This window comes from Patiria miniata, unplaced genomic scaffold, assembly GCF_015706575.1.
Source record: "Patiria miniata isolate m_02_andy unplaced genomic scaffold, ASM1570657v1 HiC_scaffold_1, whole genome shotgun sequence".
In the NCBI taxonomy this organism is placed as follows: Eukaryota; Metazoa; Echinodermata; class Asteroidea; order Valvatida; family Asterinidae; genus Patiria; species Patiria miniata.
The window spans coordinates 11,083,040-11,110,748 of record NW_024037047.1 but is presented as its reverse complement, the minus strand read 5'-3'; the positions used below and the strand labels follow the sequence as shown (position 1 = coordinate 11,110,748).

At 42.4% G+C, this 27,709-nt stretch overlaps 1 protein-coding gene across 1 annotated transcript in view; it reads right to left on the bottom strand.

Moving 5' to 3' along the window:
- Nucleotides 1-413: 413 nt before the first annotated feature.
- Nucleotides 414-27,709, bottom strand: part of LOC119723080 (adenosine deaminase 2-like) — an 81,586-nt gene continuing 54,290 nt past the window's right edge. Inside the window, exons 8-10 of the mRNA XM_038193604.1 lie at nt 20,538-20,695; nt 17,732-17,934; nt 414-678 (exon numbers count right to left, since the gene is read on the bottom strand). Of these exons, the coding sequence (XP_038049532.1) occupies nt 579-678; nt 17,732-17,934; nt 20,538-20,695 (461 nt within the window). The 3' untranslated portion in view covers nt 414-578. The remainder of the gene's footprint in view (nt 679-17,731; nt 17,935-20,537; nt 20,696-27,709) is intronic.

The following is a 27,709-nucleotide window of genomic DNA, read 5'->3' as shown; positions in this document are numbered from 1 at the left end:
GTAGCACTTTCAAAATCTGGGATATGAAAGCCCAATTCATAAGCTTTCTTTTAGTACAAGAATCATTCAAATCACTCATGTACTTTTTAAGTTACGGAATTTTAAACACAACCACCGCTTTAAAGTTCTGTCTACGGATCACAAAAAGGTGTGCGTTCTTTCAGCAAAACGAAAACAATTCACACACATCCCTATGTGATTTGTTTTCGTTTTGCTGAAAGAAAACTGAACTTTTTTGTGATCCGTGGACAGAACTTTAAAAGGGTGGTTGTGTTTAAAATTCCGTAACTTGAAAAGTAAATAAGTGATTTGAATGATTCTTGTACTAAAAGAAAGCTTTTGAAATTGGGCTTTAATGTCCTAGATTTTGAAAGTGCTACATGCAGAACTTCAATAAAACAATGGTTCCGACATTTGGGTTTCGTTTTTTTTTTTACTCACCCTGTATACCACTCTTAAGTTCTCAGGGAGGACTTGTTAATATATCACAATGTCCTCAAATACTGATAATCCCAATTCATTTTGACAACCTACTCTTCTTGTTATTTGTGCTTCATTTGCTTGGTCTGAATTTCCAGTCACTTGATGCTGGACAGAATCTCATCCAAGAAAGAATCCCACTTCTTTTGCCACAGCTGCATGGCTGCCTTTTTCTCACTATTTGACATCGCACTGTATCTGTAAATAAAAACATACAAACCCAGTGTGGACAAACATGTATTGTGCATCTATGCAAGTGTAAGTGTAGTGTGCGTGTACAGACGACTCTCGTTAATACAAGGTCCTTGGGACTTCTGACAATACCTCGTATTATCCGATACCTCATCTTAAGCGACGGGCATTTTTTCGCGCACTCGCCGACATGCATCATGGATTGTTTATGTAGCTAATGCATAGGCCACATGCTCTTGTTGAAATTGTAATGAATTTGCCTTAAAGGGAATATACATCATTTGCTTTTGCTGTAATTTTCAGAAATGGATGGAATTGGGGGGTTGGAAATATAAAGCAAATATAGTTACACTAACTTTTTGGAGGTTTTGGGTTCGAAAATGCTATAAAAACCAAGAAAAACGATCATTTTCCTGTAGTCTGGTTCCCTGACTCCATATAAGAAGAAACAGAGCAGTTTACATACATTGGGGGAATTGTAAGGTCAGGGAACCAGTCTAGCTGGCTCGTACCCGTTTATAGGTTTGTAATCGATTGCAAACAAGTGCAATGGTCAATTGGGGCCAGTATTTGAAAAAAAGCCAGTTGTTTCCAACGCTGATCGGCCGATCAGCGTTGGAAATTGATACAAAAATACCACTTTTCTTGAAAATGACAGTATACCAGGTGCCATAATTTTACAGGATGCTTTAGACTGTCATTTACCAACATCCTGTTAAGGTATTTCGCAAAAACTTGGTAGTTTTATTTTTCGATGTTTGCAAATGTTGTATATTCCCTTTAAAAAGTGAAATTATGTTCTCCATGAAATTATGATGTATAACAAATGAAGCCACGACAGTATGTAACAGTAAAACTTGTATAGTAATTGAGAAGAATAAAGAAAAAACAATAAACTGACTTTCAACCCAACAACGGGGCAAGCGGAATCGTCGCCACCCACGTACTGTACTGATGTGATGTCACCAGCCTTCCTGTCATGGTGAAGGCACGCACTTAAGTACATTAACATTTTTAGTTGGTGAGCGGGAGCTGAGCGGGGCGACTTTGTTAAACAATTAATCAAGATTTAGAGCATGGATGGGAGAATAATTCGTTAAAAAAAAAATGGGGATTTCACGTATCTCGCTTCAAGTGGGGGCGACTTTCTTCTATTTTTCTTGTTTTCAACTTTCCCAAAAAAAATTGATATACTGCAAAGTTTTAATTCTTCTAGGATACATTTGGGGGGGACGGTATTTTAATACTTATGAAGGATTTGTTGTTTTTAACACTAATTAATTTTTTTTAAATTAGCTGAGGTTTTGGGAGGGTATTTAAATATTTTCAGACTTTTTTTTGTAAAATTGATTCATCTACTTTTGGTAAGTGCATTTTTTTGGGGGGTAGGGGGTATTTTATTTTTTTACAGAGAATTTACACTACACATTTTTTTTACACTACATGTACATGTACATGGACGTACAGTATGCAAGCGATCTGTATATCGTACCACTGTTAACGCTAGCCGGCCGCCTCGTCCTTGCTTCATACGTACGTACATGTACATGCATGACTTTCTGTGATCTATACCACAGCCTGTTTGTGATGATAAACATTGAGGATATATTTGCTGGAATCAACCATGGATGTAGAAATAAACCAGGGCAAATCAAAGCCTTTGAAATTTAGCCATGAATCTTGTTTGCATGATCCAGATACAGATGCGCATAGGCCATTAATTCAATCTATTTTTTTCACTCCGTGATTCAATTTGTGTATTTGTGTAAGTTGGCAAAATGACGACTTGCAGCAGAAGCCGACATTCACGTAAGTTGTCACAAATTCTCTGGTCCTGAGAGTGCCGTCTTAGCCGGAGTTTACTGTATGTTCCAGCTGTTTCCCTTGATCGGTGATAACTTCTCCTGTCTTGGACTTCAGCAGTGCCATTTTCGAGATATTCGGTCCCATTCATGCCATTGCCTTCTTGATGATGCCTTAATACAGACTTCTTACATCACTGGTCTCTTGCGGCCCTGAGAGCATCTTGTGTGCTGGGACTGGGATCTTTCTTGTGGGCAAGGAGAGCCTTCTGTTGGCAAGGATTAGGCTCGTACCAGTGAGCGTTCCTACATTCTCCTTTCCCATAGGAAGAAGTGGCGAGGTCGTGAATCATCACGCAGGTGGGACCACTTGAATTCCATATCACAGTGCAATCACCGCCTGTAGGTTCTGCCAGAGCCTCTCCAAGACTGTCAACAAACTGCTAAGTCCTCTTTGGGTTGTTGATACAGCAGGTAGTGATTCGCAGTGACCCTAGACTTGGTGTGGTGGGGCTTTTTTGGTACGAGCCTCACTTTACTGGTAACTGGCTACGAGGGAATGGTTTGTATTACCACCAACCACCCTAGGGGTTTACCCCTTAGCCTTTACCATTCCTAGGGCTATCCGCAAGGCAGCAGCTAAAAATAGAGGTAGACTGTCAACCAAGACTTTAACGAGCTCGACCAACCTGCCGTTTTGTGATCAGTTTTCCTTCTCCTAGGCAGAATGCCTACCCTGGCTTACGAGTTCTACCTGCTAGGGTTTTATAAAAACCCTAAAAAGTAACAGGTAAGGCGGGCGGGCTAAATACCCCCTGTTCATTTACCGTGGGACGGTATTATTATTGAGGAAGTGTGGGACCCTTCAAGCCAAAGCGGGAGACGGTCCACGCATGAACGCACACGGTACAGCCGTGCATGGTGACGGTTTGCAGTGGGGGCTTGTATGTTTAGGGCAGACAAAAGATCAGAGGATTAGCAATGTACCAGGTCTTTGCGGTCGGTGAGTAGAAGCCGCCAATGATGGGTATGAAACCGCAGGATTCATTGTTATAAAAATAGTTATTTGTAGCGGGAGCCGGGAGTGCCAACCGTGGGACGGTTTGTAGAAACAGGTCACCCGCTTTCTTTTCAAGCGGGAGCCGATAAAAGAGGGGCTCAATTGAAAGCGGCTCCCGGTAAGTGAACAGGGGGTATTTAGCCTGTCCGCCTAAAGAGGACAAGCCTGTGTTCCAGTGAACAGTCTTGTTCGTTCCCTTTTATAACTTTAATTTTGTAGGGTTTGTGATCAGAGTTGTCCTTCTCTTAAGTGATAACCAATTCTAACGAGCTCCACCGACCCGGAGCAACCTTGTTATAGTACGAGGGACTCTCCGACACCCTCTGCCATTCAGCACAAATAAGGTTGGCACGAGAAGTCAGACAGTAGTATTTGGTTAAGAGAGGCTAATGGTGAGACACTGTGCTATACAATGGGATACTTCAATGGGGAAGGAGCAGCTCAATCCGCCATTCCACTCCAGCACATCCTAACCTTTTTACCCCTGGAATATTAGAGTTTCAAACTCTGTTTGGAATACATGTAGGCCTAGTCTATTGTTTTGCAGGAGTCCGAGTGCAAATTAAAAGTTTTAAGGTATATTACTTGTTTCTATCATTAAATAATTGTGTTATATCGATTCGCCATGCCAAAATTACCCCTAAGACGTGTTCACTCATCTTAACAGTATGATGCCTAGATCAAAAGTTATTTTACATAACTGATTTTTGTCGAAATTCAAGATGGCCGCCAAGATGGCAACCAAATTATGAAGAAAAAAAATGCTTTCAATTGATTCCTCATGCCCATTTACCCAGGAAAATGTGTTAGTTTCTCTTACTATGATGCCTAGTTAAAAAAATTACGTCAAATAACCGATTTTCGTCAAAATCCAAGATGATCGCCAAGATGGCTGCCAAATTATTAAAAAAAAAATTTTTTAATCAATTTCTCACGCCCAAATTACCCTGGAAAACATGTTTATTTGTCTTCCTATGATGCCTGGTTCAAAAGTTATGTCAAATAACCGATTTTTGTCGAAATCCAAGATGGCCGCCAAGATGGCCGCCAAATGAACCCCATGGGACAATATTTGATCTTGGGAACATCAAAATTCGTTCACAAGACACCTTGAGGATTACAAAAAGTAGGTTAAAAAAATATAAAAGGCCAGGGGGTGCATGGGAACCCTATATTCATCCCCAACTACTTGTTCGTTCCGGCGGCACGAGAGCCTTCATAAAGAATTCCTCTGATAGCCCGGGAACCGCAAATGCCCATTGTCCACTTTTAGCCACCTCATGCAGCGTGTGAAAACACAAAGAATGGTGTGCTTTGGCAGCGCTGAAGTTCGCAAGCATCATCATAGTGCCAATTAAGTCGGCTCCCGTTATAACGAGGTCCGATGGACTTTCACAATACTGTCGTTATAGCCGGAACCTCGCTAAAACCGGAGCGCAGTTTTCCCCATTCGTTGTGCACAAGGTACGGTACATGTGCGTACGTGTTTTAATCGTGTAACGCACGTCCGAAGACATGAAAAGATGGTCATTTGTTGGTATGTACGTCTGTTAATAATGTATATTAATAAATACCTTGGAGAGTTGATGGTTTCTGATTGGTCGAGACTCGATCACGTGGCCGGGCATTAACGGTGATAATGGACCGGCTTCAAAGATCAAGCGAATAAATGGCCCCTGAACCAGCATTGATCAAGCCCCATTCAGCCCCATGCAAGCCAATGATTGGTCAAAATATAGTAACAGTCCTGCGGTGTAGCTTGTAACAATAGAGCACTGCACATGCGCTCAACCCCCATCGCGTGAGACTGACGCGCGCGTACGCAACACAGTTGCTAGGGATGCGTGCGTGCGCGCGCGTAAGGAAGTTTTGAAACGACATCGGGATCGTACAGCAGTGCAGTATATACTGAGGATGTTTACGACGAAAGCGTAGATCTACGATTTATTTTCTTTGAACACTTCCACCCACCGACATATTTACCTTTCCTAAACCAAGCATCTTTGTAATTCCGGACACAAGGAATGTGTAAACAAGATTTCAGCTTCCTCCATCAGGTAAAGATATGAAAACATTGTTGTAATTTAAGATTTGAGGCTTTGCATGGTGGGGTATCGGTATCGTTTCGGGTTTTGCGGTAACACCATGTGGTAATAACTACTGCTTAGAAGATATTAGTTCTGAGAAGAAGTTTTTTGGTTCTGTTTAGAACAGTCCTGCTGTAAGTTCTAAAAGAACTTGTCTTTGGTCTCAACGTTTCGACTAGCCTGCTCTAGTCATCGTCAGGAGACTGAAGAAAGTTGGAGATGCTACTCCTTAAGTAGGGTTTGTTAGGATTAGGAGTGCTTGCTGGGCATGCCCTGCTTGCTCGGGTGTGTCAGTTGGTTGTGAGCCATGGGCATTGTGTTGAGGGATGCCCGCTGAGCGTCCTGCTCGCTCGACTGTGTCAGTTGGCTGTGAGCCTTGGGCATTGTGTTGAGGGATGCCCGCTGAGCGTCCTGCTCGCTCAGGTGTGTCAGTTGGCTGTGAGCCACGGGTGTTGCAACTTGGAATAACTGAATGCCATATGTGGCTTATGAAGTAGCCGATATCTTGTGGGACAGTGTCATGTTTGTGGATCTCAATAGCTTCTCTGATACGACGGGTGTACCAGTGTTTCTCTGGGGCTATGATTTCCGCTTGTTCCCAATCAACAACATGATCCAGATCAGCAGAGTGTTTGACAATTGCCGATTTGTCAAGTTCCCCTCTGCGGCCGTGAGCTATGTGTTCTTTAAGCCTGGTAGTGAGGTCTCTGCCAGTCTCGCCAATGTACACTTTGCCACATGAGCAAGGAATTCGGTAAACTCCTGCTTGACTTCTCGGGTTGTGCTTGTCTTTGTGGGTGTACAATTTCGTTTCGAGTTTATTGCGAGTTCGGTAGTAGACCTTAATATTGGCTTCACGGAGGATTCGCTGGATCTTGTGTGATGCATGGCCAATATACGGAAGGACTGCAACCGGCATATCGGGTGTGTTCAGGGTCTGAGACATGCTCGAATCCGGTGCGAGGCTGTGATTCTTAGGTCTGTACCCATTGTCTCTTAGCACTTTATTGAGGTGCTTCAGTTCGGATTGTAGGTGTTCATCATCACTGATGATATGTGCCCTTCGAAGTAGGGTGCGGTTCACCGAGGTTTTCACTGATGGTGGGTGGAATGAACGAGCATTGAGGTATCGGTCTGTATGTGTAGGTTTCCTGTACACAGAGTGTCCAAGTGAACCATCGGCCCGTTTGGAAATGAGTACATCAAGGAAAGGCAAAGAATCGGATGTCTCAGTTTCCATGGTGAATTGTATACTCGGGTGTTGTTGGTTGAGATGGCGGAGGAAACCATCAAGCTTGTCCGGGCCATGTGGCCATATGATGAATGTATCATCTACGTATCGAAGCCATAACTTAGGTTGGAATTGAGCTGTTGCCAAAGTTTTTTGCTCGAAATCTTCCATGAAGATGTTAGCCAGGACTGGGGAAATTGGAGACCCCATAGGAGTGCCTGAAGCCTGTTGATAGTAATTGTCTCTCCATTGGAAGTACGTAGACTTTACGCAAGTCAGGAGAAGATCATAGATTTGATCTGGCGTTAAGCTGGTTCTTTCCGTGAGTGTGCCATCTTGTTCGAGTATCGACTTGGTTACGAGGCATGCTTCTTCGGTCGGTACATTAGTGAATAAAGATTTGACATCAAAACTCACTAGCATGTCTGCGGATTGCAATTTAATTCCCTTTATGGTGTTGATGAACCCTGCTGAATTGGGTACATGGTGAGGCGTGTTGCCCACGAGTGGGTGTAGGAGCTTTGTTAAGTGTTGTGCGAGGTTGTAGGTTGGGGAACCTCTTGACGACACAATAGGTCGGAGCGGTTTGTCCGGTTTGTGAATCTTCGGTTGGCCAAAGAATCTTGGGCATTTCGAGCTGGATGGACGAAGATGCCTGTATAATGGAGTCGGTAAGGCTGAGCTACGATTTAAGGAGAGTAGTTTGGCGGCAACTTTCCTTTCGACTGCTGGAATGGGATTTTTCTTGAGGCAAGTATAGGTATCTGTGTTGAGGATATCCTGAACCTTATGGTCATACTCCGTGCGGTCCATTATGACAGTTGCATTACCCTTGTCTGCCTTTAGGATGTGTATCGAAGAATCATTGCGGAGGCTGTTGATAGCCTGGTGTTCAAGTCTTGTTATATTGGATTTGGGTGGCTTTGAGTGCTTCAAGACTTGGTGTATTTGGATACGGATGTTGTCTGCCTTTTCTTTATCCATCTTGCGGATAGAAGGTTCAATCGATTGTATGAACTCTTCCACCGGGATCTTGCTAGGGGTAGTGGCAAAATTCATACCCAAGGCTAGGACATTCGATTCCGTTTTAGATAGCTGGCGTTGGCTGAGGTTTATGACTGAGTTCGCTTTTTTCATGTCATCATTGTTCCCTTTGTTTGTGGACGTGTTACGTGAGGCTCTGTCCATTCTCTTCTTGCCACAAGAAATGAGGCGTTGGAATTTTCGGATCTGTTTCCTTTGGGTGGCATGAAAAGTGTGGGATACAGATTTATCCGTGAGGGCGGATATCTTGTCATAATCTGTGGGCTGCATAGTCGTGCGGAGACTATCCTTGCTGCTCTTTATTTCTTGATCGGTTCGATATAGGCAACATCGGGTGGAGGCAATTTGTGATCGGAGTAGGGCTTTATTGGCAGTATGTATGATTCGAGCAGAATTGTTTTCTTTGATAGGGTCTCGTAGGCGGAGACTCTTTGGGACTACGTTCGCATCTCTACATCTCTTCAGAAATGTCAGGTTATTGATCAGTTTGCAACGTCTGGTACAAGAGCGTTGGTATAACTTGACAAGGGTTTTCGTGCGCTCCCCGTAGAGCATACTGATATAAGATTTGAGGCTTTGCATGGTGGGGTATCGGTATCGTTTCGGGTTTTGCGGTAACACCATCGTCAGTCTCCTGACGATGACTAGAGCAGGCTAGTCGAAACGTTGAGACCAAAGACAAGTTCTTTTAGAACTTACAGCAGGACTGTTCTAAACAGAACCAAAAAACTACTTAGCAAGTTGATAATAAGCAGGACAAGTTCTTCTCAGAACTAATATCTTCTAAGCAGTAGTTATTGTTGTAATTTGTTTCGCTACGGCAGCAGTTTCTGAAGTTGAGTTTACGTCGTTATAGCTGTTAAGTTAAAATATGGCCCATGAACATGAACACAAAAAGTCTGGAAATATTGCCCCGAAAAAAGTCACAAAATTGCAGCATTTTAACTGTTTATTTCGTTTAAAAGGTATTTATTAATGGGAATAACAGTGTGAGAATCCGGTCTTCACTGCGTGATAATGACCGGGTGTGGGGGTGACCGCTGTTAATGGACCTCGACGTTATTCCCTTATTAAATATTTAACTGATGGTGATGAATAAATGAAATAAATAAAATACCTTTAAGGGAACATTGTTCAATATTTGAGGACCTGAATCCGGAGGAAAAGGCATCATCGCTGAGAAGAATCAGGCAAGTAGGTCACTCGCACAAATCGTGCCGAGTGACATTTTGCTTTCATTTTGCATTTGCTGGAATCGGGCAAGAGCGGGCGCCAATACATGCATTACGTCCGGGTTTTAATGACTCCTGATCCTTAGATGCCTTTTGGTTGTTGACTTTTTGGAACAGTTGGGTATTATTGTTTCTGAAGGGATTCTTTGAAATTGTAATTATTTCGGTTAACTATAGTGCACATTCGTGCCAAGTGACATTTTGCTTTCGTTTTGCATTTGCTGGAATCGGGCAAGAGAGGGCGCTAATATTACTTCCTTGTTTAAGTGTCTCCATGTGTAATTTCGCAGCAATTGGTGATTATTGTTTGTCGGGAGGGATTCTTTTAAGATAAAAATAATAAATAAACAAAAGTAATAATTTTGGATTAAAATTTGTACAATGTATATGTGGTGGGGCGTTTGAAGATCTTGGAAACCTGTTTTCATTGGGATTGTTTTTTTTCGGCGGGGCCGGAGGGGTTCTTAATTTGTTTAAGATTTTTATTTTTTTATTCTTCGGATTCTTTTTTGGGGGTGGGAACCACGGTATGTTTTCAACTTTATTTTTCGAAGACAGACTGAATTATCTCTTTTTGGAAGTTGTGGTGGCTCTGAAAAGAGCCGTTTGTTTTGTGATGCTGTGTTCTTTACTTCGTATTTTTTTTTATAGCCACAAGCCAACAATAGTGTAACAAAGACTCTGTTCGCCACGTGCAACACAGCGGTTAAGCTCCAAACATATCTTGCATTCCTTTAATACCTTTTCTGGTCGGGTGCACCTTACGAGTATATAAGGCCGGTGCGCGCAATTGGGCGTTGGTCATTCTTTTCTTTTTGTTATCACACTGTTACGTTGAAGTTCCGTTTGCTGTGCGCTCTCCTCCAGCCACGCCACTGCACTGGTCTTATAGTTTGTAAGTTTCACCCAATATCATATTTATCTGCTTTTATTCATTTACTCTTGGTTTATCTTTGTAAATAGTTATTGCGTATATTATCAAACTAAAATCTGGGAGGCGCCCCCGAATTCTGTCTTGCTCACTGTGTGTTTTCTTTGGTTGTTGTTTTAATTAGTAGCCCCGCCACGCCCCAGCCTGCTCGGCCCGTTACAAATTTTGGTGGCAGCGGTGGCCCGGATCTCGTATCCGAGTTGAAACTTATGTTTTAAGCACATGTATTAAAATTATGGATAGCAGGCAGACTTCTGGGGTGAACCTTTCAGATATGGATCATCCTCGTTTAGAACGATCCACACCAACTCATGTAAAATCCATTCAAGATGAAATCGCTCAATTAGAGGCTGAAATAAGTACCATTCATTGTGAAGTTGTGCAGGGAGTGGCTCGAGGACAGCACCGTTCCAATTCCCGTGATGTTGGAGAAAAAAATTGTTCAATGAATGACCCCCCAACAGAACAGACAAATCACAGTCGTAATGCTAGTGTAGTGTATGTAGATAAATCCAAACAGCGTCTTCCTGGCAATTTTGACGGGACAACAAATTTTAAAGATTGGATTGTACATTTTCATTTGTGTTGTGAAGTCAATGATTGGAAAGGTGGTGATAAAATTACCCAACTTGCTGTCAGTTTAAGAGGTGAAGCACTTAGACTGTATCGAAATATCCCAGATGTACATAAACATGATTATGATTTTGTTGTTGGTGAACTGCGCTCTCGCTTTAGCCCAGCACATAGCGTAGATACATATAGATCACAACTCAAGCAGCGTGAACGCAAACAAGGTGAAAAGCTAGCAGCGCTCGCTCAAGATATACGCAGTCTTATTTCTCATGCATACCCGCAAATGGAGACAACAAGCACTGATCATTTAGCAGTTAGCTACTTCATTGATGCACTGCGTCCCTCAACCATTAGGGCAGAAGTGCGGCGCGTAAACCCACATACACTTAAAGACGCTCTTCATGCAGCACAACGCGAAGAAGACATTTTACAAGCTGAAGCTAGCGCGACAGGCATGACAACATCTGCTCTGCAGCAGCAGCGCGTTGCAAGCTTACAAGAGCCAAATTCACCAGCATCAGTGAGTGTTGATGAAAAGATCAGTAGATTAGAGCAAAAACTTGAAGAGAATATCAAAATTGTTCAAGGTTTGGTAGAAACTCTGAAACGTAAAGATAGGAGGTGTTTCAATTGTGGAAAGCCAGGTCACATTCCTAGGTTTTGTAAGTTGCCTCCACAACAAAGGGAATCTGAATCGAATGTCATGCCCACAGATAGAAACCTTGCTGAAACAACTAACAGTCAAGCGTTAAACTAGATCAGGTTGTTCGTGGAGTCGACGCTCAACCACCCAGTATGCAAAAGACTCAACCCAATACCAGTCTATATGTATTCACTGTTATGTATGGAGTTGCCGTAAAAATGCTTATTGACACTGGTTCGTCTTATTCAGTCATTCATCCACGGGTTTTACAACTTTTCCCAGATGAAGTCAAAAACCAAATTCAACCATGCAATTTGTCAATGGTTACTGCAGATGGAACGTCAATTAGAATAAATGGGCAGATTTCAGTAAGCTTACAAATAGGGAAGCTAGAAACCACGCATAATATTGTAGTGGCCGACATAAATCCAGCAGGTATTCTTGGAATGGATTTCCTAGACCTCCATGAATGTATGATCAATGCGAGTAAGAATTACCTAACAGTAGACGGTGTAACAGTACATACAGTTAAAGAGGCTAATTCCTCTCATTGTTGTCGCATTGTTGTAGATCACACTGTAACTGTACAGCCCGGGCAAGAGGTTATTATCCCCGGCAGAGTAAGGACAAGAAATGCACTTAGTAAATCGGGCATTGTTGAACCAACCTGTAATGTGACTAGAGACAGAGGCATTTGTGTAGCCCGTTCCTTGGTTCATACAGACAAGTATGTCCCAGTGAGAGTATTTAATGTACAGCCAGAACCAATTGTAATCTACAAAGAAACCAATCTAGCTTTACTTCAGCCTGCTCACGATGTTTCACAATTAGCAGACTACATCGAGACCAATGAGGTATTAAGTGATTGTAAAGATGAAGACTTCGAAGATTTACTAGATCGTACATGTGCCAAACTTGAAAAAGATCAAGAGCAAAAAGTTTGTGAGTTACTGCGTAGCCATAAATCTGTGTTTGCAAGAAAAAACGAACTTGGTCGTACTAATCAGGAACAACATAAGATTTATTGTGACAGCCACCCTCCTATCCGACAAGCTATTAGGAGAGTACCTTACCATCAAAGATCAGAGGTTCAGGATCAGATAGATGATATGTTAGACAAAGGAGTTATCAGTCCATCACAAAGCCCATGGCTATCCCCTGTAGTACTAGTACGTAAAAAGGATGGTAGTCTAAGATTCTGTATAGATTACCGTAAACTCAATAACATTACGAAGAAAGATGCATATCCTCTTCCAAGAATCGATGACAGCTTAGATGCTCTCCATGGTGCTCAGTGGTTTAGTACTCTAGATTTAGCTAGTGGGTACTGGCAAGTGGAGGTAGATCCCATTGATCGTCCAAAAACGGCCTTTTCAGCTGGCACAGGCCTCTTTGAGTTTAACGTAATGCCATTTGGCTTATGCAACGCTCCAGCCACTTTTGAGCGTTTGATGGAGCGCATTCTAACAGGTCTTCATTGGAAAACATGTCTAGTATATCTTGATGATGTAATTGTATTTGCAAACTCTTTTGATGAACATCTCGCTAGGCTTAGCACTGTTCTGCACACATTAGAACAGGCAGGTTTAAAACTAAAGCCAAAGAAATGTACACTGATGCAAACTGAAGTGTTGTACCTTGGTTATGTTGTATCTAGAAATGGAATTTCTACCAATCCTGAGAAAATCCAAAGAGTAAGAGATTGGCCAATACCATCTAACGTAAAAGAACTCAGAGGCTTTTTAGGGCTTTGTTCTTATTATAGGCGTTTTGTGGATAACTTTGCCCAGATAGCCGCACCTCTTCATTGCTTAACTGAGAAAAACACTGAGTTCGTTTGGAATGATAAGTGTGAGAAAGCATTTTACCAGTTAAGATCAGCTTTAATATCTGCTCCCATACTTAAGTACCCAGATTTCAGTCGTCCATTTATTTTGGACACTGATGCTAGTAATGATGGTATTGGGACCGTCCTCTCTCAGCAGGTAGACGGGAGTGAGCATGTAGTTAGCTATGCCAGTCGTAAGTTGACCAAAGCTGAACGTCGATACAGTGTTACTAGAAAAGAACTACTAGCTGTAGTAACCTATGTCAAGTACTTTCGACATTATCTTTATGGTAGAAGATTCACAGTGCGCACTGACCATGCTTCATTGCAATGGCTATTCAATAGTAAACAAATAGAAGGACAGATGGCACGATGGTTGGAGATACTTAGTACATTTGATTTTGAGATCCAACATCGCCCAGGACGTAAGCATCGTAATGCAGATGCTTTGTCCAGACGCCCGAGCGATGAACCTGATTGTAATTCCAATGTTACTCATGGTGTTTGTTGTGGAGTTTTTCTTACTACAGGTTGGAACCATGAGACTGTCCGTAAAGCACAGTGTGAGGACCCCATCCTGGCACCAGTAATGCGTTGGCTTAGCGATGACAACAGGCAACGTCCCTCTGGTAAAGAAGTCACAGGTCTGTCACGAGAAACAAAGTCTTTGTGGTTCCAGTGGGACCAACTTCTGTTGAAAGATGGTCTTCTCTATCGTCGATGTCAGTTCAAAAACAGGTCAGTCAATGTTCAGTTGGTTGTTCCGTCTAGTCTGCAAAAAGAGGTCTTGAAACAAAGTCATGACACCCGTACAGGTGGTCATCTTGGTCAAAAACGCACCCTAATAAAGGTCCAGAAGAATTACTATTGGGTAGGTTATCGCCATTCAGTCGAAATGTGGGTCAGAAGTTGTCTCGCATGTCAAGCGCGGAAAACTCCCAAACAAAAGTACAAAGCACCTCTGCAGTTAGCACCAGCTGGCGCGCCATTCGAGCGCATAGCCCTAGATATCATGGGTCCTTTTCCTGCTACTAGAGATGGTAATACATATGTACTCGTAATAATGGATTACTTCACCAAATGGGCTGAGGCCTATGCGTTACCAAACCAACAAGCTGAAACTGTAGCGATTGTGTTGGTTACACAGTTTATTTGTAGATATGGCGTACCAAATCAAATTCATAGCGATCAAGGTACAAACTTCGAGTCGAAATTATTCAGTACACTATGCCAGTTACTGGAAATTGATAAAACTCGAACCACTGCTTACCACCCTCAGTCAGATGGTCTAGTGGAACGTTTTAATCGAACATTACAAATAATGCTTAGCATGTATTGTAGCAAGGATCAAAGTGACTGGGATCAGCATTTACCATATGTATTAATGGCATACAGGGCATCTCAACAAGAAACCACAGGAGCTACCCCGAATAGTTTAGTATTTGGGAGGGAGATTAATTTGCCTGTAGATATACTTGCAGGTCCAGTACCAGACGCAAAAGTACAGCGACCCGAGTCCTACGCTATGGAGGTCAAGACAAGGTTAGAGGAGGCCTTTGAGGTGGCGAGACAGCATGTTGACGGGCAGCAGAAACGACACAAGAAACTGTATGACAGTCGTTTGTATGGAAGTCCATACAAGCCTGGAGATAGCGTGTGGCTGTTCTGCCCGGCGAGATACATCGGACTCTCTCCAAAGCTCAGAAGTCAGTGGAAGGGACCTTGCAAAGTTCTCAAGAAGTTTTCTGATGCGAACTACCTAGTCCAAGTGCCGAGTACTACTCGCCAGCGTCAAGTCGTCCACTTTGACAGACTGAAGCCGTGTACTCTGAGGGAAGGCGACAATCCCGTGATCCAGGGCGAAAGTCAGGCTGACAGACAGCCAACCGATTGGTCCGCAACTACCGATGGAGAATTCGCAAGCTGGACTGACTCTGACGATTTTGGCCAAGTCGTTGGGGATATTACAACCGGGGATCCAACTCAAGAGGACAACACCTTCTGTCATCGTCGGACCCGAGCTGGACGAGTAAAGCGACCTCCCAACTGGATGAGAGACTTTGTAACTTAAATTCCCTGTTCTCTGTATCTTTTTCTGTGATAAATCTTGTTAACTGTCCCAAGTAATTAGAGATTCTGTGTAAAACTGTACCATTAATCATTGTGTAAAAACAAAACAAAAAAACAACAACATTACGGTGAATTTGGAATGTTAACATCTGTAGAGCACACCATGAGATTTTTGTTTTATTACTGAGTTAATTTTAGTTGACCCATGTAATTGTTTTCTAGTATATTTTCGTTAAACTTTTGAAAAAAAAAACCAACGATTTGAACAAATGTTTTCAAAATATGCCGATACTGATAGTTTTTTTTACGTGAAAGATTTAATTGAAGAAGAAGAACAAAAACACACCAAAAACCATAAAACGTTTGATAATGGAATTTTAGAGAAAAACTATAAAGTTCCTAGAAATATTTAAACGTTTAAAGGTAATTTAATTATGGAATTGATGAAAGATTTACGACGTTTTTATGACATTGCTAAAAGTTAAGAATTGGAAAATTGAGTTTCATTTATAAACAAAGAAACATTAAAAGCAGTTTATGGACTTTTACTTGATAATCAAAGATGTTTAATGATTATTGAAGAATTATATATTTGAAATTATAAAATTAATACAAGTTCTTCAGGTCCCACTTTTTGTAATAATTGCTAAATTTTTGTTGCACAGACACGGGACGTGTCTTTTTGGAGCAGGAGGTGGTGTAACAAAGACTCTGTTCGCCACGTGCAACACAGCGGTTAAGCTCCAAACATATCTTGCATTCCTTTAATACCTTTTCTGGTCGGGTGCACCTTACGAGTATATAAGGCCGGTGCGCGCAATTGGGCGTTGGTCATTCTTTTCTTTTTGTTATCACACTGTTACGTTGAAGTTCCGTTTGCTGTGCGCTCTCCTCCAGCCACGCCACTGCACTGGTCTTATAGTTTGTAAGTTTCACCCAATATCATATTTATCTGCTTTTATTCATTTACTCTTGGTTTATCTTTGTAAATAGTTATTGCGTATATTATCAAACTAAAATCTGGGAGGCGCCCCCGAATTCTGTCTTGCTCACTGTGTGTTTTCTTTGGTTGTTGTTTTAATTAGTAGCCCCGCCACGCCCCAGCCTGCTCGGCCCGTTACAATAGGGAGCAATTACGCACCCGATGTTCGGGCGGCAGTACTAAAGGCTATTCCTTACAATGTTAACACTTCACTCCTGAGCGCCCCCTATTGTTAGTTTGTAATAATATAGAAACGTGGTACCGCAGTCGTAAACAAACTTCAAACCTGGTCACGCTAAGGGAAACCGCAGCGGGGGATTAGCGACTAGACCAGCGGTCCACTGCGCCGATTATCACAGTCCCATTGAATTTATTTATAAAGATCGGCGAGATGAAATAACGTTGGGTTGAAGTCTTTACAAAGGTACATTGATGGGTGAAGCTTAAGTGTGTTGCTTGAATTGGAAGACGGGAGCATGATACCCGTTTCGGGACAAAAGGTCCGTCGTTGACAAGCTGCAATGCCCGTAGTTTTGAAAAGATGTCGTTGTAAATGGGTTGAGAACAATGCTTTTCCTCGCATTGGGTCAGCCAAAGTCGTCGTAATAGCCGAAGTCTCGTTATGTCCGTGCACGTAATAACCAAATATTTCCCCATAGTAATGTACACAAATTGATCGGGACTGGGAGAATGTGCTCGTTACATCTGGGTTATCGTTATGACCGAGCTCGTTATAACAGGAGTCGACTGTAGCTAGGTTCATTGACTGACAAGTTGTTTTCCCAAACGCACGTGGAAATAGACAGATAACAATAGATTTGCACTTACCAGACTGCAAAAAGTGCTCGTCTTAACCATCATCTCGTATCACCCAAGCTCGTATTTAGCATTTTTTTCCCCTCATAGTAATATGCACACTTCGGTCGGGACTGATGAAATATGCTCGTCTAAACCGAAATCTCGTCTAAACCGTGCTTGTATTAACGAGAGTCGACTGTACACCTAAGGTGCATTGGGGGAATATGAACTTATCTAAATCACCCTGTGAACAACAATTTCCAGGCCAATGTCTTGGGTAACAATGTATAAACAATCAAAATGACAAAAGCTCTCAATTGTTTCATTGGACACACCGAAGAATGTCACAGTTGAAACACAGTGCTGTAGCATGTCTAGTAAAGATGATGTATATAAGCACACAAGCTTTTGGGTTAATAACATCAGAGGAACAAAGTGCCTCTATTTTTGGTGCCCAACATTCTTATCATACCCCCATCATCACTTTCTTAAACGATGGAATAAATTCAACAAGAAACTAAAGAAACTACCCAGATATTCCCAGGAAACATGCCTCTTCTTAGAATAAGGTACCTGTTGTGTCCAAAACTGATTTTTTTTTTTTTTTAGATTGTGTCCCTTGAAATATGTGCCCTTTACAGGAAAAAGAAAGGAAAATTGAGCTTTAACAAATACCGGTAAGTCTAAAGTCACAACGCAATATAAAGATGAGAGAATAACTGACACAGACTAACCACCATGCTGGTACTTGAATATCAAGATATCAAATCCTGCCTACCTGATGGAGTCTTGGGCCAGTTGTTTCAATGTTGCTAGATCAGCCTGTTCGCCAGCAAGACCCATAAACGCCTGGTAGAAATCATATGACAACTGCCCTGCATTCCAAGTGGCTGGATCATCAGAACTTATCACAACAGGAAAACCTTGAGAGATGAGTGTGGCTGCTGGATGATTGCGAAGATCATCAACTAAACCAAGAACCTACATGGTAAACATAGCTCTACATTTATTTCAACATTTTTGCACGTCTACACTGCTTACAAAACAAATTGAAGAAAAGTAAGATTTGAGGCTTTGCATGGTGGAGATACTAAATAATGAAAGGTTTGCGGAAACACCATGTGCGAATAATTTCTCAACTAAGAGAATGGTTCTGAAAAGAATCAGAGGTATAAACTCGACGTTCCGGTAAGTATGCTCTGACCGTCTTCAGGAGAATGCCTAAACTCTAAGAAGGAAAACACTTATGTAGTAGAAGCGAAAGCGATGAAGTGTGAAGTTGCATCCTGTGTGGATGCCAAGTAGCTGGGATCCTAGAGCAAGCTTACTGCCCACTGAAGTGGAGCAGTAGGGTTGCAGTCTCAGTAGAGGGAGGACCTAGGGTATAGGAGACCCATCAGTCTAAGGTGAAGGTTAAGGACCTAGGGTCTACAGGTTCGCTGTCAGTGACCTTCGCAGAGACAACTCCATCCACATCCTCACAGCGGACAAGAGAAACGCCACCGTCGTCATGGACAGGGAGGACTACAGCAACAAGGTAAAAGACATACTTTCTTCTGGTTCATACCGCCCACTCCCCAAGAACCCCATCCCTGCCATCGAGAAGCGAGTTGCCAGCCAACTTCTCTACTTGCATCGAGCAGATGCATTATCTGCCCCCCTCTACAGATGTCTCAGACCCTCCAGTTCGATCTGTGCCAGGTTCTTTGGTCAACCGAAGATTCACAAACCTGAGATCCCTCTGCGCCCCATAGTCGCCTCTCGAGGTTCCCCCACCTACAACACAGCCCAACACCTAGCCAAAATCCTCAGACCCTTGGTGGGTCAGACACCACACCATGTGTCCAACTCTTCCCAGTTTGTCAGCATCACCAGAAACCTCACTGTCCAACCCACTGACTTGCTTGTCAGTTTTGACGTTGTCTCACTCTTCACTAATGTCCCCACAGGCGAGGCCTGCAAACTAGCTAAGGAAAGACTTGAACAAGATACCACTCTTGGTGAATGCACAGACCTGTCCCCCGACCAAATTCATGATCTGTTACTAACATGTATTTCTTCCAGTTGTTTTCAGTGGTTCTATGAGCAAACGGCTGGGACCTCCATGGGATCTCCTTTATCCCCGGTCCTAGCCGACATCTTCATGGAGGAGTTCGAGTCTTCCTCCCTCCTCACAGCGGATCTTTGGCCGAGCCTGTGGCTACGCTACGTTGATGACACCTTCTTAGTGTGGCCCCATGGCCCGGACAAACTCCAAGACTTCCTCCAGTACCTCAATCAGCAACACACCAGCATCAGCTTCACCATGGAACAAGAACAAGACGGCACCATACCTTTCCTGGATGTCAAGATTCCAGGAAACCGGATGGCACCCTGGGACACAGCATCTACAGGAAACCAACCCACACCAACCGCTATCTCCACCAACGGTCATTTCATCACCCCAGCATCAAGTCATCGGTCAACCGGACCCTAGTACAGCGAGCCTTTGATGTCTGCGACCAAGATAACCTCAAGCGCGAACTCAAGCACATCCAGGCGTCACTACAACGGAATGGCTACAAATCCGACCGCATCAAGATCAGCAAACCTGACCAACGGGTCTCCTCTACCCAAGGTCCTTCCAATGTTTCTCCCTCAGTCACTCTTCCTTACATAGGTCCAGCTTCTCATCATATCCAACGCATCCTCCGACAAGCCGGCGTCAAGGTGTACCACTCATCAGGCAACAAGCTCCAAGGCAGCCTCCACACTCACAAAGACAAGCAGGACTCCTCTTCCAAGCCGGGAGTCTACCGCATTCCATGTGAATGCGGCAAAGTCTACATCGGGGAAACCAGTCGGAACCTTCCCACCAGGCTCAAGGAACACAGAGCACATAGACGGCGAGGAGATTTTGACAAATCGGCGATTGTCAAACATTCCCACATCAACGACCACAAAGTTGATTGGGATGCGCCCGAACTCATCGCACCCATCCAGTTCTGGCATCCAAGACGCATACGGGAAGCCATCGAGATCCTCAAGCACAACACAGTTCCGCAAGACATCGGGTTTCACCTCAACGACATCTGGCTCCCACTCCTTCAGACTGATGGGTCTCCTATACCCTAGGTCACTAACCTTCACCTTAGACTGATGGGTCTCCTATACCCTAGGTCCTCCCTCTACTGAGACTGCAACCTACTGTTCCACTTCAGTGGGCAGTAAGCTTGCTCTAGGATCCCAGCTACTTGGCATCCACACAGGATGCAACTTCATCGCTTTCGCTTCTACTACATAAGTGTTTCCTTCTTAGAGTTTAGGCATTCTCCTGAAGACGGTCAGAGCATACTGACCGGAACGTCAAGTTTATACCTCTGGTTCTTTTCAGAACCATTCTCTTAGTTGAGAAATTATTCGCACAAACCTTTCATTATTTAAATTGAAGAAAGTAGCAGATATATATTGTGACACAACCCCAGGTCCATGAGAAAGGTCTGAAACTTTACAAGACCAAGATGTCCAATTTAGCTCCAATACATCCCAGGATATGAGTCAAACCTTTAATAAAGATATTTGTAAGTATATTATTTCATCTGTACCTGGTTTGAGATAGGGTTGACCTCAATAGCCGTGTCTTGTGATAGCGCCATTGCCATAGCAACTGGATGCTTGGTGATTGCATATCCATGGCCAATTCGAGATGTGTTTAGTAGAAGTGCATCTATTAAATTTTCATCAATAGATGTACCTTCCCAATCTGAACATGCAGAAAATATTGCAGAATATAAACACATCTATACATAATCTCATTCAAGGCATTGGAACAAATTGTAAAATGTCCCAAACGTAAATACATTGTACATTTATTTTTTAAAGCTTTTCCTCAGCAATTTCCAGATCAGGTGGGGTGGGAGGATGCTTTTTGAAACAGATTTGCATCACCTTGCATTTAGAGGGATTGAGCTTGAGGTGGTTACTTTTTGAGCAAGTATTGACAGTGGCGTAGCACGGTCATTTTTATTGGGGGGGGGGGGTAAACAATTGTTAAAAGGGCACTTGCACATTTTACATGGTAAAATGTAGACAGGTTTTTTTCTCCGGACACTTGGCCTCCGTAAATTCAAAAAGTGAGGGGGGGGGGGGACCATCTGTCGATGGGGGCGCTGTTCAAAACCGAAAATTACGCACACAAACGGCCAATATATGAGGCTTTTCAGGGCCATACATGTGCGAAATTCAGTAAAAGGCACCCAAAACGGCTGACGACACAAAAAAGGGCACCACTTCTATTAAAAAAAAAAGGGTACTTGTTCAGAAAAAAGGGCACTTCTTAAAAAAAGGTAGTAGTAGCCATTTTGGATTGCTAATATGTCCTCATAATTATTCAGTCACTTGTATGCTTTAGAAAATGTTACTGAAGTAAGGAAGTGTAAGGTAAGTGGAGGGGTGGGGTGGGGGGTTGGACTATCAATGATATCTATATTTTTTGTATATTCATCGCACATTCCTAATATACAATTTATGTGCATTGAGGTATATTATGTGCAAATGGGTGCAAATATGTTATGGGAACACCATTTAGGGAAAATACAAAGCACATTTAGATACATTTGCTAAAGAAATACACATGCAGGCCTACGCACTGGGATAATTTTTTTCCGGGGGGGGGGGGGGTTAAAATAACCCCCTTTCCCCATGATTCTCCCTCCCCCATGCCCCACAAGACCCCCCTTTCGGATCGTGTCCATAGAAAAATTTGTTTTTACATTGTATGTCCTGAATTACTTTCACGTGTTTAAATGAGCCCGAGCATGTTGGTCTACAGGTCCAACTTAACAACATCTAAAAGCTACAGAAACCTTTTGAAATTGCTTTCAGTTCAAACAACAAAATAAGCAAAACAAATAAAACCAATGAATTAGAAATATACATCACTTCTATTGGTTTAGACCAACGGATGACAAAAAGTGGCATAGTAGGGGATGGCCCCCACAAACTAACCTTCTCCAACTGCGGATCGGGGGGGGGGGGGGGGGGGGGGCAATGAGGGCCATGCCCCCCCCCCTTTTATTTATTTTTAGTAACGTCGCAAAAAGGCAGCCATTGCGCACACCACCAACAAAACTCAACAAAAGCAATACATTTGCACCCCCTCCCCTTGGTTTTTCATATGAAATTTTGGGCGGACAATTTTCGGACCCACTTCTTAGGGAACAATATTTTTGGGACCCCCTTTCCCCTCCCCCCCCCCCCCCCCCCAAAAAAAACCAACCACCAAACAATTGCGTTCTGGATCCGGCCTTGACCTCCCCTCCAAGAAAGTGAGATATAAATGCAGAAAAGTCAACAACATAATATAAAAATGTGGGATCAGAAGTACAATATTCCCAGGTAGAGGTCATATTAGATATAGGAAGTGGGGTGTATAACAATATAAGATCAGATCAGCATTATCCGTTAGTACTTCGAAACTTCTAACAGCAAATCTAAAAAAAAAAAAAAAATATCAATAATTATAATAATTCGTTCAGTCCGATTTATTTATTTACCAAAAGAATCCCAACCTATTTGTGAATGTTTGCTGATACAATTTTAAAATAATCCTTGGGTTCAAATCTCCCTACTTGGGACTTTTCCAATTTAGCCATCTTTTCCAAGTCTAACTGTTAATAGTTGGACCTGTATTAACAACATGCCTAGGCTGAAATGCATTTTTTTCCCATGGGTGGCGATGGGGAAAGGACATATCCCTCAGATAATCTTTGGGTAGGGGGTGTTGCCCCCCCCCCCCACCCACCCCCATAATTTATACCAGTGAGTGCTATATTTACAAGATGTGCCTAAAGGTGCACTTTATTTGACGGAGAAACCATTTGTTTTACCAGATGTGCCTCAATGTATACAGTACTTTGGGTTTTTTTCCAAAATGGTGTTCATGTATCATTGCTTATGTACCACCCTTAACCCCGAAAATTGCACATAGCCCTAACTCCATAGGGGTGTGCAAAATCATATTGAAATTGGAGGATTCAGGACTGTTAGGGATAGCTATTGGACAAAAAAGTGCATATTTATTAAGAATATAATGCATCTATATGTACAGTAAACTCAGGCTAAACCGGCACTCTCGGGACCCGAGAATTTGTGACGACTTACGCGAATGCCCATATCTGCTGTAAGTCGTCATTTTTCTGACTTACATGGATGGTCTTTTGCATACATGATTCATTGCACTAATTGGCTTCGATTTACCCTGGATTATCTCCTTAATGCTTGAGTTGAATCCAGCGAATTAATCCTCGAATTGTATCATCACATTTGGGGTATTGATAGTGGATACCACGATACATATGTACGTGCACAGTAACAAATTATATGCGTGTGTGGTCCGGTATATACCACGCACGCATTGACTGCAGCAGAAGTCATTCAATAAGACGACCCCCAAAATGGACAGAGCGCATGCGTACAGCCTAGAGGGGGTACTGGTATTGATATTGTGGCGGAAAGTGTTTAGTTGTGACGTCATACCATAGCACTAACGCTTAATCACTTGTGTGCAGTGACCGGGCGGAGCTTACGAGCTCCGTGGGCTGCTGCGCGTACATGATTGGCCAATAATTCCCCATAGGTTTAGCGCACCATAGGATTAGTACACGCACATGGTTTGTAGACATGACGTAGCGTCTACATTTACCTGGTATATAAATGCGTGCCTGGGGAGCGCGCTCTGTTTAGAAGTTTAGAAGTTTAGAAGTTTAGAAGTTTAGAAGTTAGCGGTTTGGTTTTAGAACGCGCACTGGTGTTATTGTTGGGACTGATTGATACAGTTGTGACAATCGTTGTTGGGTGAGATACTGGTTGTGTGTCTAGCTTGGATCGGGGCTCATCTGTTTAGAGTGTTGAGTTCCGGGTGTCTGGAGGTAGCGGGCTAGAGCGTAGCTGCGACAGCGGGCAGAGAAGTAGGTAAATTACTTGTACTCTGCGTGTATAATTGCTTAGGCGATTTGTGTACAAAGTCTGTGTAGCTGTACTGGGGTCGCGCTGGTATGTGTAGCTGAATTCTGGCTTACACGCACGGCGTAGCGGGTACCCTGCTAACGGACTGTATACATTGCTAAGCGGCTGTTGTGTGCTTGTGACGCTGTGTTTGGCTAACTTAGTGATTCATTCCTAGCGCTGTGCATAGTTGCTCATTGCTGCCATTGTTGTCTAGTGCTTAATGCTGTGTTCGTTGTTGCATAGGCAAGCAGCGGGCTATCTCCAGTAACTAAGGACCCTGTTAATAAAACAACCCACCGAATCACATCCTAATTGTTGTACTTGATTATTGTTGAATAAATTACGATCATTGTTGTTTGAGATTACCGACAATTCTGCTTCCGGTGTTTATGTTTACAGGTTTATTGTGCAATTAATTAACAGAGATAAATAATCAACACTCATTCATAATCGGGCGGTAGATTTCCACCAAAACGGACCTGCACCCTTAGCCTTGAAGGTCGCTCTGAGTGATCTCTCGTCTAGGGAAGAGCCTTGGTTTGGGAAGATTGTCTTCACCCCACTAGGAGTCAGACTTATCCTAACAGACTTGGGTTGGCCCGGGGGTTCCCGCCACAATATGCTCACGATGCATATGGGATGTATGCAGTAGGACACCCTTTTTCGACACCGGGGATGCAGCGATCACGGGCCGTGCAAAACCAAGTACTTTTCACTCGACACTTTGCCAACCTCAGTACAGGAAGTCGATGCCAATGCGTGATTTGTTGAATGCCGCCTTACACAAAGGATTTTGTAATGCTTTTTATGGAAAGGGGACCGAGAGTAACACGACGACTTGAGCGAAATGGCCACTTATAAAAGCCGACTTAGAAATAAAAATTCAATGGAAATGCATTACGGACAATCAGGACTACAGTCAGACTGCCGACTTGAGCGATTTTTGTCGGTTTTTGTCGGCCTAGTAATCTTTGTTTGTCACCGAATCTTGTAACAGAATAGCATTTAAAAAATGCTGACTCAACACTTTTTTTGTGGCTAAACTCAAATAACTTTTTAGTGAGTCTTTTCTGTTATGTTAGTGGAAGGTGTCAGACCTTGCCATGACATCATTGTTTTACAATTTAAATGTACTTTGTAAATTTGTTTCGGCAACCAGCCAAAACAGCCTTTGTTTTCGTTAAAGCTATAGTCCATCATTTGCAGCCATCCGAAAAGTAACTGGCCTAATTATTGTTGAAAAACAAACTTGGTTGAAAAATAGAAAGGGAACTAAACTCCCTGTGAAATTATTCCTTCTGGGAAGCTGTCATTTTGAAGTAATCAACGAAAGAAGGCATTTCCAACGGTGATTCTTAAGAAGCACCGTAGGAAATTTAAATTAGTAGTTCGTTTTGTTATTCAGCGCAGCGCGCACAAGAATTGGAACGACGCACACGCGCGCGCGGTTGTTATAATTCGTCGGATCAGTGCGCTACGTCGCGTATAGCTGCAATTCAAAACAATTCAAAACATGATTCAGTAACTTTTGATTTGAAATTGAGATCTTATAATGCTGTTTTTCTTGGAATGTACAGCTGAAGCTTAGCTGAAACTTCATCACGTTAGTTGTTCAGTATCCTTCATTAGATTTTGAACCCTTTTGTTGCTTCAAACGAACAAAATGCACAAATTACAAATGATGGACTATAGCTTTAATATTTTTGGCTTTTCCGCAAAATTGCGGAAAAGCCTTTGTTTTTGTTCTGATTTTTTTCTTTCTTCTTCTTCTTCTTCTTCTTGTTCCACGCCCAAAATCCCATAGACTTTGTACACGTTTTTTTGTCAGCGCCACTTTTGGCACTAAAATCAATCCGATTGACTTTATAGTTGGCACACACTTTGACCAGCACCTGCTGCTGTGTGCCGAACATTGACTTCATCACGAGTCACATGATGTCACAATATAGTACCTGTGCATATTTTGAAGGCATATATCTCTATAACTACAGTTCTGATTGGGTTGCAACTTGGTATGTACCTAGACCTGGATGTGTTATAGATGAAAATTGAAGTGATGTCACGATGACGTCATCACATAACATGTGACATCATATTTAAAATGCATATTTTGAAGGTCTGTATCTCCATAACTACAGTTCTGATTGGGTTGCAACTTGGTATGTACCTAGACCGGGATGTGTTATAGATGAAAATTGAAGTGATGTCATGATGACGTCATCACATAACATGTGACATCATATTTAAAATGCATATTTTGAAGGTCTGTATCTACAGAACTACATGTCCGATCGGGTTGAAAGTTGGTATGTACCTAGACCGGGATGTGTTACAGATGCAAATTGAAGTGACGTCACGATGACGTCATCAAGGGTCCGTGACGTCACGTTAAAGATTAATAGATGTAATCTTTGAAAATCAATATAAAATCAACCGTGAGAGACCTGAACTTGACGTTTGCGGGAATAATCCAGGGCCTTCATTTTTGATGTTATGTGCAAAATCCCGTGACCCTTCCTTCCTTCCGGTTGAAACCAGAAGTGCCTTGTAATTTAAAATTGGTAAAATATGTGAACTTACTTTCAACGATGTACGCTTTGGCTAAGTTGTTTTTTACAAAAACTAACGGTGACGTCATAAAATGTTAGAGCACGCTCTAGCGGCAGGGTTTTATAGATGATTAGAGACGGAAGTTGATGTGACGTCATCATGACATCACGTGACATGTGACGTCATAATTCCAAGCCCTATGAGAATTTCATCACATATTTATATGCCACCATTTATTATAAACAGAACTACACATCCTTCCTGGATGGAACTTAAACTTTAAACTTCACATGTCACATATGTCACAAAAAAAGTTACCGAAACAGCCCTGTGTTTGTTCACAAACAGCAGTCTAGTTTATGCCTGTTTTGCATTCAAGTTTGAAAAAAAAAGGCAGAAAAAAATGTTGGCCTCCATTCTGCACGAGAAAACAAAAAGTGCTGACTCAGCATGACTCAGCACTTTTTAAATGATGGCTCCCACGGCTGTCAAGGGCCAGATCTGTGATGGTCCAATATCCAGATTTGTTGATATGATATTGGTCTATCTCTGTACCAAATTTGGCACTGTTATCATAAAACGCACAGTAGGTTTGCTATGTCAGCCACTACACAGCCGATTTGAGTGATTTAGGGGTAGGGTAAGCAAAAATGGCCATAGCGAGCCCAATGTTCCAGAAAGAAAGCTTATCTACCACTCAAATTAAAGCTTGTGGTCTCAGGCAGTGTTTCAATTACAAAGAAAGTATGTATCTTAAAAATTAGTAGAGTTTCGAACTCATTTCTGTCCCCAAATAGGGCAAAGTCACAGGATTTGGGGGTGTCCTCGAAGCAATATACCCCCAGATAACACAAATGCGGATAAACCTTAGACTAACCATTTTTTTTTTTTTACCCATCCTATCAAGATGATAAAAAGTGCAAACAGGTCACGACGGGACCATTTTTGAGAGAGCAAAGTCCGAAAACATGATTTTATCTGTTTTTGAAAAAATAAGTTTCAAAAATAACAGTTTTTTGGAGCTGGAAGGCAAAACAACCGGCTGTGCAAGTTAAGAGCACCATTTTCGGATGTCCCAAGGTATACTACAACAGAAAAAAATGTTAAGATTAAGGCCAAAAAAAATATACTTCTGCTTCCGATTACATGGCATTTGAAAATAGGGTAGGTAGGTAGGGAAATTATTTTTTTTTTTGCCAATTTTTTTTTGTGTACGATC